At 36.9% G+C, this 12,953-nt stretch overlaps 1 protein-coding gene across 4 annotated transcripts in view; it reads left to right on the forward strand.

The window, feature by feature from the left end:
* The window catches only part of VPS8 (VPS8 subunit of CORVET complex), a 246,980-nt gene that overhangs the window by 32,358 nt on the left and 201,669 nt on the right, over window positions 1-12,953 (forward strand). For 3 of the 4 annotated variants that reach the window (XM_045088704.1, XM_045088707.1, XM_045088705.1), the window contains exons 8-13: window positions 2,313-2,318; window positions 6,375-6,499; window positions 8,647-8,733; window positions 11,089-11,156; window positions 12,613-12,766; window positions 12,876-12,935. In XM_045088704.1, coding sequence (XP_044944639.1) covers window positions 2,313-2,318; window positions 6,375-6,499; window positions 8,647-8,733; window positions 11,089-11,156; window positions 12,613-12,766; window positions 12,876-12,935 — 500 coding nt within the window. The remainder of the gene's footprint in view (window positions 1-2,312; window positions 2,319-6,374; window positions 6,500-8,646; window positions 8,734-11,088; window positions 11,157-12,612; window positions 12,767-12,875; window positions 12,936-12,953) is intronic. The other variant, XM_045088706.1, reaches the window with a different exon arrangement.

The following is a 12,953-nucleotide window of genomic DNA, read 5'->3' on the forward strand; positions in this document are numbered from 1 at the left end:
CCCTAACATTTCTGGGTGGCCCTCTAATCTTTTTGTACATGTGTGTATATATGTACACACCCAAAATGGAATCATAGTAATTTCTAACCAGCTTTTTCCTCATATTGAACATCTTTGCATGTAATTATATATTCATCTGTAACACCATTTTTTTTAAAAGATTTTATTTATTTATTTGACAGACAGAGATCACAAGTAGGCAGAGAGGCAGGCAGAGAGAGAGAGGAGGAAGCAGGCTCCCTGTCAAGCAGAGAGCCCGATGCGGGACTCAATCCCAGGATCCTGAGATCATGACCTGAGCCGAAGGCAGAGGCCCAACCCACTCAGCCACCCAGGCACCCTGTAACACCATTTTTAATGGCTACATAATATTCTTTTAAATGGACTCACCATAATTTACTTAACCATTTCCTACACAGAGACATTTGGGTTGTTTCTAGACAAACAGTATAGCAATGAACATCTTCGTAACTGCATTAGACAAACAGTACAGCAATGAACATCTTTGTAACTGCATTTTTGTGCACATGATTACTTCTTTAGAACAAATTCCCAAAGGTGAAATTCCTTAAAGTCAGGGTAAGAACATTTTATTTTTTATTTTTATTTTTTCCAGGTTTCATAATTTAATTAATTAGGAACATTTTAAACACTTCTTATATAACCTAATTGCTTCCAGGAAGTTTTACCAGCCTGCTCTCCTATCAGGTGTAAGAATGCTTATTTTCCTGGGGAGGCATAATTGGTGTTAGATTGAAAGGATTTGGGGAAAGGATCTTAGAAGGACCTTTAGTTTAGTCTTCTTATTTTACATATGAGGTGACAGAACTAGAGAGATTAAGAGAGATACATAGAGCCAAGTTCAGAATCAAGAAATATTGAATCATAGATCAGTGCATTTTCACCATTGTCAGTAATTCTGTCCTCAGAGAAAAGGAGGCAAATTCCAAGATATATGAAGAAAAGAGGAACTAAGATGAGTGAGAATTGAGTATAATGTTTTGTTTCTTTCTCCACAGAATGCACATTGATTTTTTTGTTCCCACTTACCAGTGTTCACTTTTCCTCAACTCCGTCCTCTTGAACATCCCTTCCTTAACACAGGGTTATAAGAATATAATAATCAAACCCATGTAGAGCTACTGCAACAAATTAAATGAATACTTTAAAAATAAAAACCCAATAGAGGAGAAGAGTACATTGTCTTTTGCTACTGTCTTCTTAATTTCCTTGGCCCTGCCTCTTAATTTTTTTTAGGTCTCAACAGCTTTGTTGTAGATATGAAATGGTAATCTTTCATTACAGTCTCATGGAACAGGAAGCATGCCAAAGTGAACATTTTGAGAAAGAATCATAATATTCTGGTTTTGCTTTGAGTTTTTAATCATGCAGTTAGTAACTTTTACTCAATATTTTTGTGGGAATCTGATTATTTGGACAGTGATTTTTAACAAATGGGTTAATATTTGCCATGACAGTAACAAATGGCAGAGTGATGCTACTATGAAGTGTCTAGATTAGAAGTCTGGGTTAAATCTGATCTCATTTAAATATCTTTGTTGATCATAGGAAAAGTGTAGCAGGAAGAAGAATTGTACTTGTTTTAAGTAACATCAGGTTCTTTTTGGAATAGAGGCCTGGGTCATTAAAATGGTGATCATTGTAAGCTTCTTAAAGGTGATGTATGTTGCCTATTTTAATGGACTATAGGTATGTGGTATTTATTACATCTCCTGTTTTTATCCTATTACACAGGATCTCAAAATTCAAATCTTCATAAAGATGTGTCCCTATTCCAAGGCCCTTAGTTTCTTTTTTTGGGGGTTGTTAGTATACTTTAGTAGATTATCTTTTTGAAGTTGTTTTTGTTTCTATCAAACTTCTGGACTTGGGGCGCCTGGGTGGCTCAGTGGGTTGAAGCCTCTGCCTTGGGCTCAGGTCATGATCTCAGGGTCCTGGGATCGAGCCCCGCATCAGGCTTTGTGCTCAGTAGGGAGCCTGCTTCCCTTTCTCTCTGCCTGCCTCTTTGCCTACTGTGATCTCTGTCAAATAAATAAATAAAATCTTTAAAAAACAAACAAACAAACCTTCTGGACTTGATTTACTTACTGTGCTGTATGATTTGGTATTATGCGTTTTCTCTTTCCCATAATCAATATATAATCACAAATTGGTTAATCACACTTAGTATCATTCCCAGAGATAACTAAAGGCTGTCACTTACATTTTTAAAATTTTACCTTTTTTTCTGAACTTTTGAACTGATTTCTTGCTTTTCTTTTTCTTTTGATCTTTTCTCCATGGATTCAAAGGAAAAGGTATAGTAATTTTGGTTTGCATGAGTGACTGTTTTTTCTTTTGACCTTTTTAGTGTTGAAAGAGAATGCTGTCAGTTACAGTTGATGCCTTCTTATGAAATGCTTACTAAAAAAAAAAAGGCTAAGTGAAACTGGTTAAAGCAGGGAATGTTAAAAATTATAAATACATGCATACTTTCAGTGTTTTTGATTGTAAATATACAAATATTTTCTCCTTAATCTTTTGACACAGTCCAAAGCCTTTTCTTTGAGTTTGTATCTGCCAGTTAGAGGTTTTTTGGAATAAACTGCATCATTAATGAGTCACATAAAATTTGCACTTTTATTTTTTATTTTTTTAAAGATTACATTTATTTATTTGACAGACAGAAATTGCAAGTAGGCAGAGAGAGAGGAGGAAGCAGGCTCCCTGCTGTGCAGAGAGCCCGATGCGGGGCTCGATCCCAGGACCCTGAGATCATGATCTGAGCTGAAGGCAGAGGCTTTAACTCACTGAGCCACCCAGGCGTCCCCAAATTTGCACTTTTAATTAAAAGAAAAAAAGAAGCTTAGGCACCTGTGAATCAATTGAGGAGGATGAAATTGTAGTTTCTTATCAAACAACTCTTCAATCTTTGACAGTTATCTTGTCCACATCTTATTTCATGACAGGTTTTCAAAGAAAGACCTTTACCAAGTTTTTCATGAGCATTCATTTAGTTTTCATGGGAACAATAGCTCTTTATTTTTCACTCTATTCCGTCAGTTCACCTACTGTTTAATTAAGTGTTTAAAGTCCAGTAACGTTACAGTGGCATGAGCAGGTTTAGAAATGAACACAGCTAGCTTGCTATAAGTGTTGGCATTCTAGATGACCACCATTTAGCCATGGGAATTCACTGTGTCCTGGGCTTCTGTCAGTGAGCTTTACAGAGGAGATGAGGACTTGAATTCTGTGTGTTTGTTAGGTAGAGGTCAGGTAAAGTGCTTCTACTGTTTTATGATCTTTAATGAAAAGTGTTTTCTACTACCTCTTTTCTTCTTTTGGTCTTAGAGAATATTTTAATGTGCACAAAGGGTAAAAAAAGAGTAGTATTGAAGAATGATGAATGCTGGCAATGGGAGAGCTCTATACACACGATTAAGTTTGATTTCTTCTAGGATCTAGTTATTTCCTTCTTTGAAGGTCTTTGGGAACTAGTTAAAACAAATTAGGGATGAAGAAATAGAAGATTGGGTCAATTTTGGTATATGGAAAGAGCAGAAATTCTCTTGAAGTATGTTCAGATTTAGATTTTATAGCTATTACAGATTTATACATTACTTGTGGCTTTTCTTTCCTATTTAGCACATGATTTTTAAGCCCAGAATATGCTGAGATCTGCCCTAAGCAAAGTATACTTTGATAGATAGATGAATAAAAGAAATAGGTGTAATTCATTGCAGTGTTTGCAATAACTAGGGTTCAAGTTGTCTTAGTTGATAAGCTATTTATTATCATTAATAATAATTCCTTGCATTTTTGTAACATTTGATAGTTTTCACATTTTTCATAGGCATTTTCTTACTTAAGCTCTGTGCCAACTCTGTGAAGTTTATATGAAAACTGATAGTCTCATTTCATATTTCTTGCCTAGGGTTATTTGCTTTATAAGGACCTACTCCAATTTTTTTTTAAACTAAGTTGACAATGCCAACCACATGTGATTTTATGTGACTCTGTAAATGAAATTAGATGTACTGCTAATTTGATGGTTTCTCCCAACAATAGATAAAGCAGACTTCAAGTGTAGAGGAAAACAAGAATTTTTCCTTAAATATTAAGGCATTCAAGAGCCCTTTGGAGGAGTGCAGTATGGAGAGCTCTGATCTTTTTTTTTTTTTTTTTTTTTTTTTTTTTAAACCTCTTGCTTCTATTCAGGTCATTCTGTTCTTTCCATATAACTTTATAATTCAAGTGTTTGGAAGAGGTTTATTTTTACCAAATGCCCTTTTCTAGAAGTGTCCAGAATAATTTGGGATATGGAATGTTTAGTTACCCCAGCAGAAGAAGCCTCTCTCATAAGATTCTGGTTTCTTCTTTACACAGAAATTCTGCATTTTCTGAATTTAGTCTAAATTGCATGATGGCAGGTTTGTTACTACAGTACCATAAACATAGAATGTAAATAGAATGTAAAAAGACAGCAGTAAGAATTGACAAATATCTTTGTGAAGTTAAAACCAGAGTATATTTTATACACTGTCCCAACACCTCTCTGCCATGCTTACCATATAAAGGGACATTTTAAAGATAACAAATACATTGTAAAAATGAAGGGGAAAAGTTCAGAGTGTTTTTATTAACACAGTCCCGAGGGATGTAAACCTCATACGTATTTCAGGAATGACCAAGCTTGATAATTGGGTCCCCCGTGTTGCAGCTAGTTTTTAGTACACAGGGCCCATAGGAAAGCAGAATCCTGTTTGGGTTTTTAATCTATAAGTTTTTCTTCCTCTCTTTATTTCCTCCCTTAATCTTACTTACCCTTATTCTTTATCATATTCCCTCATTCTCCTATTCTTACTCTCCTTCAGTTATAAGAATACTTAAAAATGCAAAGTCTGAACTCTGTTAGATCTGAAAACAGTAGTGAGTGTCCATAAGTATGGGTGGATCAGAGCTGTGTACAGTTTGGATCTCAAAGCACAGATTACAAAAGATCCCAGCAGGTGCTATTCAGACACTGTTCTGTGCCTGGAAGGCAAGTGGCCCAGATTCACAGGGCTTCTTTGTGAGGCTGATGTGGAATTTCTGTCCTTGACCTCTTAACTTACTTTCATTCCATCTGTTGCCTCCATATATGACCTAAGGTAGTGGGGGTGTGTGTGTGTGTGTGTGTGTGTGTGTGTGTATACACGAACGTTGTTGCCTAAAGACCGTTTATGAACACAGAAAAAATATTCTTAGAAATATTCCCTTTGGATGGGCAAAAAGTTCTACATAGTATTATTCCCTAGATCTGAGAATGAATGTCTTAAGTTCTTTCTGATAACTAGATTTACCCTTCTAGATTTACCCTTATACTATACGTTAACTAACTAGAAGCAAATGAGGAAGCTATTCAGATGATTGTCAGATGCCTCCTGGGTGCAAGGCACCAGGCTTGGTACTTCGGGAGTGTTAGTTCACTTATGATCTTAGCCCTTAGAAAGGACTATTAGTGGAAGTAAGACATACCTACCACCAAAGAATAGCGTGTGAGTAGTTAAGGGAAGCACAAACAATTGCTGGGTGAGTTCAGAGAACTCAGATTGTGCAGATATGGTGACTTTCTTTCCCCCTAAACAGTTAATTTTTGTAGGCATGCCTTCGTATACTTGAATTTTTTATTTCATTGTTTTTAAGTGGATATAATAATGAACTGTACACAAAATAAGCATTTCCTAGGAGAAGCCTTAGAGGAATTTCTTTTAATTATTAGATAATAAGTTTTAATAAATATTTGAATGCCTCCTAGAGAAAACCGGAATTAAGGCAAGATCCTTACCCTTAAATAACTTAATCTAGTAGAGATTTGAACTGTTTGCTTTTAGCATATCAAATGTTGACGATTGAAAATAATTTTCTTAAGTAGTTTAAATATTTACTCTGTAATTTTGTTTGCACTGTTAATTTGCCTAGGAAACCTTTTCTTTGTGGATAATAAAATGTAAATTTTAAAGCTGCTTTAAAAAGTGATATTCTCTGTTACCTTACATACAGAAAACAGCAAGAAATACAGGTTTAGAATGAGACAGATGAAAGATCATTGATTTGTTCGAAGAGATAAATATTATTTATGGATTTTTTTTACTTATTAACAGCTTCTATATTATGCTTCCTTGTAGATCTTGGTTTTTTTCTTCATCCTTAGTATATAATTCAGTGCCCCGCATCTACTACATGCTCAATAAATACATATGAATATAACTTCATCCTTTGATTCTTTTGATTTTTGCTACCTCCCTAGTCTTTGAAAACAAGCTGATACTAAATACATATTTTTCCACTCCTTTCATTTCTTCCACCTGATTTGACAAATTCGCTTTCTTTAGATCAGAATCAAGCTTTGAGACTCTGTCTGGGTAGTACTAGTGTTGGAGGTCAGTATGGAGCCATCTCTGCCCTCAGTATCAACAATGACTGCTCAAGACTTCTCTGTGGCTTTGCTAAAGGACAGGTAAATGTGAACTTTATTTTATCCATAAGACAACGTTAAAATTAATTTTAAAAAGCCTAGTATCTCTCTACTATCTGACACCTGTCAAAATAGCTAAAATTAACAACACAGGAAACCACAGATGTGGTGAGGATGTGGAGAAAGGCAAATCCTCTTACATGTTGGTGGGAATGCAGTCTCGTGTAGACACTCTGGAAAACAGGATGGAGGTTCCTCAAAAAGTTAAAAATAGAACTGTGCTATGATCTAGCAATTGCAATAGTAGGTGTTTATGCAAAGGACACAAAAATACTGATTCGAAGGGGTTGATGTGCCCCAATGTTTATAGTAGCATTATTATTATTTTTTTAAAGATTTTACTTTATTTATTTGACTGAGAGAGAGAGCGCAAGCAGGCAGAGAAGCAGGCAGAGAGAGAAGGGAAACAGGCTCCCTGCTGAGCAGAGAGCCCGATGCAGGGCTCCATCCCAGGACCCTGAGATCATGACCTGAGCTGAAGGCAGAGGCTTAACCCGCTGAGCCACCCAGGAGCCCTATAGCAGCATTATTAACAATAGCCAAACAATGGAGATAGCCCAAATGTCCACTGATTGATGAATGGTTAAAGAAGATGTGAGTTAAAGAAGAAGATTTATACACACACACACACACACACACGCACAGAGGAATATTACTCAACCATCAGAAAGTGTGAAATCTTGCCATTTGCAACTACATCGATGGAGCTACAGTGTATTCTACGTGAAATAAGTCAGAAAGACAAATACAATCTGATTTCATTCATATGTGGAATTTAAGAAACAAAACATGAACATATGGGAAGGGGAAAAAGGGAAGCAAACCATAAGAGACCATTTTTGAAAATATTTTATTTATTAGCACATGAGCAGGGAGGAACGGGGGAGAGGGATAAGCAGACTCTGTGATGAGCACGGGGCCTGATGGGGGGCTTGATCCCATGACCCCAAGATCATGATCTGAGCCTAACCCAAGAGTCAGACACCCAATCGAATAAGCCACCGAAGCACCCTTAAGAGACTCTTAACAATAGAGAACAAACTGAGGGCTACTGGAGGGGAGGTGGGTGGGGGATGGGCTAAATGGATGGTTGGTATTAAGGAGGGCACTTGTTATGATGAGCACTGGGTGTTAACATGTAAGTGACGAATCATTGAATACTATTCCTGAAACCTGTATTATACTATATGTTAACTAACTAGAATTTAAATAGAAATCTGGAGGAAAAAAATGGAAGTGGGATAACACTGGAGATAGGAGAAAAGCATGGGTGGGACAGATGAGGGCACTAGGTATGTAGTAAGCAATTGTTTAGGTGAAATGCAAACACAGCTATTACAGTCCATTTGTTGATAATTTGGGAATTCACTGCATTGAGTTCTGTACATGAGTATCTGGATATGAAAATAAACTTGCATTAAATTTGCCCAGTTTGATTAATTAAAAAATATTTCTAGATCAGTATCTCAAAGACCAAAAATTGTAGTGACATGTCTGTAGAGCTAACCTGAGATTGCTCGGTCTTTTATTCAGTTTTTAATAATTGTTATCAACTGAGCCAGAATTTGTGATTTTTAATATCTTAATTTATGAGTCTAGGTAAATAAATAGCTTTTATAAACCGACCAGGCTATTATATCAAAATTTAATTCCTTATAGTAGCATAGGTAACTGTTGCTGCTTTTTGAATATACTATATTCTGCTTTCCCTATTCTCATTACTGTGTTCCTGGATAACTCTTAGAATTGCTTTCTACTTCTGAAACTGGCAATAAGTTTTCGCTTTTCTCGTGTGACTTATACATCACTAGTTGGTTTGGCAGTGAGCCTTTCTTATAATTTTTACCATTGATAAAGAGATCGGCTCATTGAAGAAATTGTTTACTTCTTGGTATAAGAACAATGTTTAAAATCCAAAGGGAAAAGTAGGTTGGGCAGGATGAAGGGAAGATGAAGAAGATGGGAAAAAGGCCCTATGCTTTAATGAAGCTGCGACCTTTGGTTATGCCTCATAGTTTTTTGCCTGCAATGTTTATAGACTAGGGATGGATTATTTCTCCACAAGGCAGGATACTTAAGTCCAAAAAAGAGCAATAGTTTGGTGTTTGAAGCATTGAGTTGTCTTCTAGATCACAATGTGGGATTTGGCCAGTGGAAAACTTCTACGATCAATAACAGATGCTCATCCTCCAGGAACAGCAATATTGCATATTAAGGTAATACTTGGGTTTTTTTCCTTGTCTAATACTTTTTATTATGTTTGTGTGTGCATTTTTAAGCACATTTCGTTAAAAACAGAATCCTTGAAACTGAAGTTTTCTTTGGCCCCATCGGGTGCTTTGCAGGTTAGAACTGGAGATGGGCTGGGTACCTTGGTAATATTCAGCTGCATGTTGGGTTAACATCTAATAGAACAGCAGAAAGAGTAAACCCATGTGGTTCTAGACCAGAGGTTGGCAGCAGTATCCTGCTGGAAAAATCATACGGAGATTTAAAAAGGCCTTTTTACCTTTTGTTTAGTCCACCGACATTGCTCTGTCACACTTTGTTGGGAGTTTCCTGAGATTCAAGACACCAGCTGTGAAAGCACCGAGGTTTGCACTATGTTTAGAAACAGAGCTGTTGGTTTATTTTCTTTCAGGCCTCTAAGGGAAAAGCATTACGATTTGAGTCTTGGCATTCTCCGTACAGGTCTGAGAAAAATAAGCCAGCTTAGGTAACAGATTTCATTTATAAATACAATGTGAACTTTGGTTTTTGTATGCTGTCAGGCCCATGTTCAGAAGCATAAAAGGTAAAGGACTGTAACTAGGGAAGTCTAAAATCAGATCTTGTAGATTTTAATCATGTACACATTTGGTTGCTTAGCCGTGCAGACCTCTCTTATCCATACATATGCTTTTTAAAGTCTGTAAGCATCTGGAGTTTATGTGCCTGCATCTAGGTTAGTTACATAAAAGTCTTTTGTGACAAAGCAGCACTGAAGCATTTAGTAACACTGAAAGCAACCAAGACAAGGAGAAATAGACTTTTCCCTGTTTCTGAACATCATGGCAGTTTTTCTTGACCTCTTTTCCTATGGCATGTCACAGTTGTTTGTGTTTATGTCTTCTCTCCTTTAATAGATGAGGGTTTTTGAAACCCGAATCTGTTTCGCATTTATTTTTGGATTACGCATGGTAGCTGCTCAGTAAATGTTTGGCTGAAGGGATAACTAATTGGTTTTGTAAAAGGACAGTTCATTTATAGAAAAAGGCAAAATCCTTGAGAGAAACAGGAAACAGAAGATACAAAGGCAGAGAGGATAGAGAAGAACGCAGCTGAGGTTAAAAGCATGGAAATGGTAGCCATTGTGTTGCTTGGGATTGGTGATAAAGCCCTCGCAGTGCAGGTGCTGTGACGTTGGAGTAAGAGGTAGCAAGTGATATATATATATGATTGAATACTCCAGAGTCTTGGATTGACAACAGCCACTTGTTCTTTAGTACTCTTATTCATTGTTCTCCAAATTTAACCCTATATCCCAGCAATAACAACTTGGGCTTACATCCTTAATACGTGTGTATATATGTATGTATGTGTATGTATTTATTTATTTAAAAAATACTATAAATGTAGTACTGTACTAATATTTAAGTACATTCCAAAACACAAAGATAAGTAGAAAGTTAATAAATAAAAATGCAAGTTCAGTTGATTTTCCTACATTCAGGTATATACTTCCCCGCTCTGGCAGTTGGTCCATGAGGCCTTGAGAACAGAGGTGTGGGTCTTCTTTGTTGTGCCTGTGTGTGGGAAGAATAATTTTACAGTAGTCTCCAGAAGAATTATTTAACAGTAGTCAGCTGTACCTCAGCTGTCCCAGAGAGAACAAAGACATGCCGTTTAGGATGGCTCACCAGTCTTTGGGGTTAGGGAAACCGGTCACTCTAACTGACTCAAGTTACTCAGTTTTGTATACCTCATAAGCCCTTAGGACCATCGGTCACTGTGACTGTTATTTGGAGTTTTCGAGAGTAGGTAATAAGTGAAGTATACTCGCTCTGTCAAGTAAGATCAGGGGGCAGCACATGTTTGGAATCGTTCCATAAAAAGTATTTAAACTATTTTAAATATAGTGCACTGATTCTTCAGTTAGGCAGAAAACGTATTCAAGTTTATTTCCCAAAGATAGCAAATATCTTTTACTATGCCTTTGTTCTTGAAAACTAGGCAACTGCAAATGTATCTAGTAGACCCTATTCAGTTTACTAGCAGCTTAGAAAAAGTTACTGTTAAGAGCCCAAGTGGAACTTTAGGGCTTTTTATGAGATATAGTTTGTATTTCTCTTTGATCCTGATGAAAGGTGGGTTTGCTTTTTAAAGTCTCAGGCTTTTAAAGATATTGAGCCATTTTTATTCTGAATATGGGTAAGTTTGTATATTTAGAATGATGTACTAAATCTAGGTGATTTCAAATGCTATTAAATGTGTTTTTTTTTAGATTTTTAAGACATTATGATTTTTTCCCTTTTTAATACTTGACTGATTGTTGAAACATCTCTAAGAAAGTGAATTTCTTCTCTGTTCAGTTTACAGATGATCCAACTCTTGCAATTTGCAATGACAGCGGAGGCTCTGTTTTTGAACTGACATTTAAGTAAGAGACTAAAGGATATTTGTTGACAAATGAAATGAAAAGACTAGCTGTGGTTTAATGACTTGATGTTGAACATGAAGCAGTCTGGAAAACCCATGTGATTAAAAATAGGTGATGGCTGTATATTATGACTTGGAGAGGCTTATAGAACATTTGGAGATCCAGGCCTGGCCACCCAGAATTTTTTCTCAGTAGGTCTGAGTTGGAATTCTGAACTCCTGCTCCCCAGGGAATTCATACAAGGTGTCGGTCTTGGGAACCATGATTCTGGAGTGTGTCACTAATTTCAGTTTAGGCCCCAGGCCCAGTTGATTATAACCCTAACAGTGTAGAAAGGTTTTTATTGCCTAGGAATTGCCCCGTTTCTCTATAAGAACAAAGACTGTCTAGTGTCTAGATACATGGGCGGATATTTATAAAGGAGAGGTTTTTTGTTGTTGTTGTTTTTAGCAATTTGAACATAAAATTCAATGCACATTGTGTTTCCATAAGTTCTCAAAGTCAGGACTGTGTTTCTTATATTTCTCATACTTTCTCACATTGCTAAGCCCAAAGTAATTGCTTACAAATTACTATTCTGCTAATGTTTAGTGAGCATCTCCTATGTGTAGGCATTGTCCTAGGCATCAGACTTGGAGCTGTGAACCAAAGTACTACTCTAGTAGAACTTATAGGGACACCTGTGTGGCTCAGTCGTTAAGCATCTGCCTTCAGCTTGGGTCATGCATGATCCCAGGGTCCTGGGATTGAGCCGCTAATCAGACTTTCTCAGAAGGAAGCCTGCTTCTCCCTCTCCCACTCCCCCTGCTTTTATTCCTTCTCTTGCTCTATCTCTTTCTGTCAAATAAATAAAATCTTAAAAAAAAAAAAAAAGAATTCTCATTGGGGTGGGGGTAGGGACACAGTACTAAACAATACATAAATGAGATAACTTCAGATAGTTACAAGTGCTTTGAAGAAAATAAGACCAGTCAGCTTGCTGGAGTGCGCTTGAGGATAATTCAGGAAGGTGACATGTGAGCAAAGACCTGAGTGATAATCTGGTCAACAAATGCAAAGGTCTAGAAGTGTTCTAGGTGGAGGGATGTTCAAGCACAAAGATGTTGAAGTGGGCACAGGTTTGGTTTGTTGGAGCATCGGAAAGAAGGCAGTTGTGGCTGGAGTGTGACTTTGATAGTAGTGGGAAAAGAGTGAAGGCAGGAGTCAAATCATATAGGACCTTTGAACACATGGTAAGGAGTTTGGATTTTATTTTATGTATAGTGGCAAGCCATTGGAGTGTTTTTAGGAGAAGAGTGATAAATCTGACATTACAAAGAACCTACTGATGTCCTATGGAGTTGGATTATTGAGGCAAGAATAGGAGTTAGGAGGCTATTGTAGTGGTCCATGCCAGAGATGGTAGTGCCTTGAATTATTACTAAATCAATTCTGAATTTTTTGGTTACCTTTGCAGGAGAGTGATGGGGGTGAGAACATGTGAGTCTAGGTGTCTATTCAGTGGTTCCAAGGGTGAAGTTTGCTGTATTGAGCCTCTCCATTCGAAGCCTGAGTTGAAAGATCATCCCATCACACAGTTTTCCTTATTGGCCATGGCATCCTTAACAAAGGTTGGTTGGTATATTTAGAAGGTGAAACTCCTCTAACTTTTAGAGGCTTTGAATACCAAAAATTTGAAAATTACAGGGTAAACATTAAAAATACATTTTTCTTCTAAAGATACTGGTCATTGGATTGAAACCATCTTTGAAAGTGTGGATGACTTTTCCCTATGGACGGGTGAGTAAACCTCTCCAT

Source organism: Mustela putorius, unplaced genomic scaffold, assembly GCF_011764305.1.
Source record: "Mustela putorius furo isolate JIRA1106 unplaced genomic scaffold, ASM1176430v1.1 tig00003834_pilon_pilon_pilon, whole genome shotgun sequence".
Taxonomy (NCBI): Eukaryota; Metazoa; Chordata; class Mammalia; order Carnivora; family Mustelidae; genus Mustela; species Mustela putorius.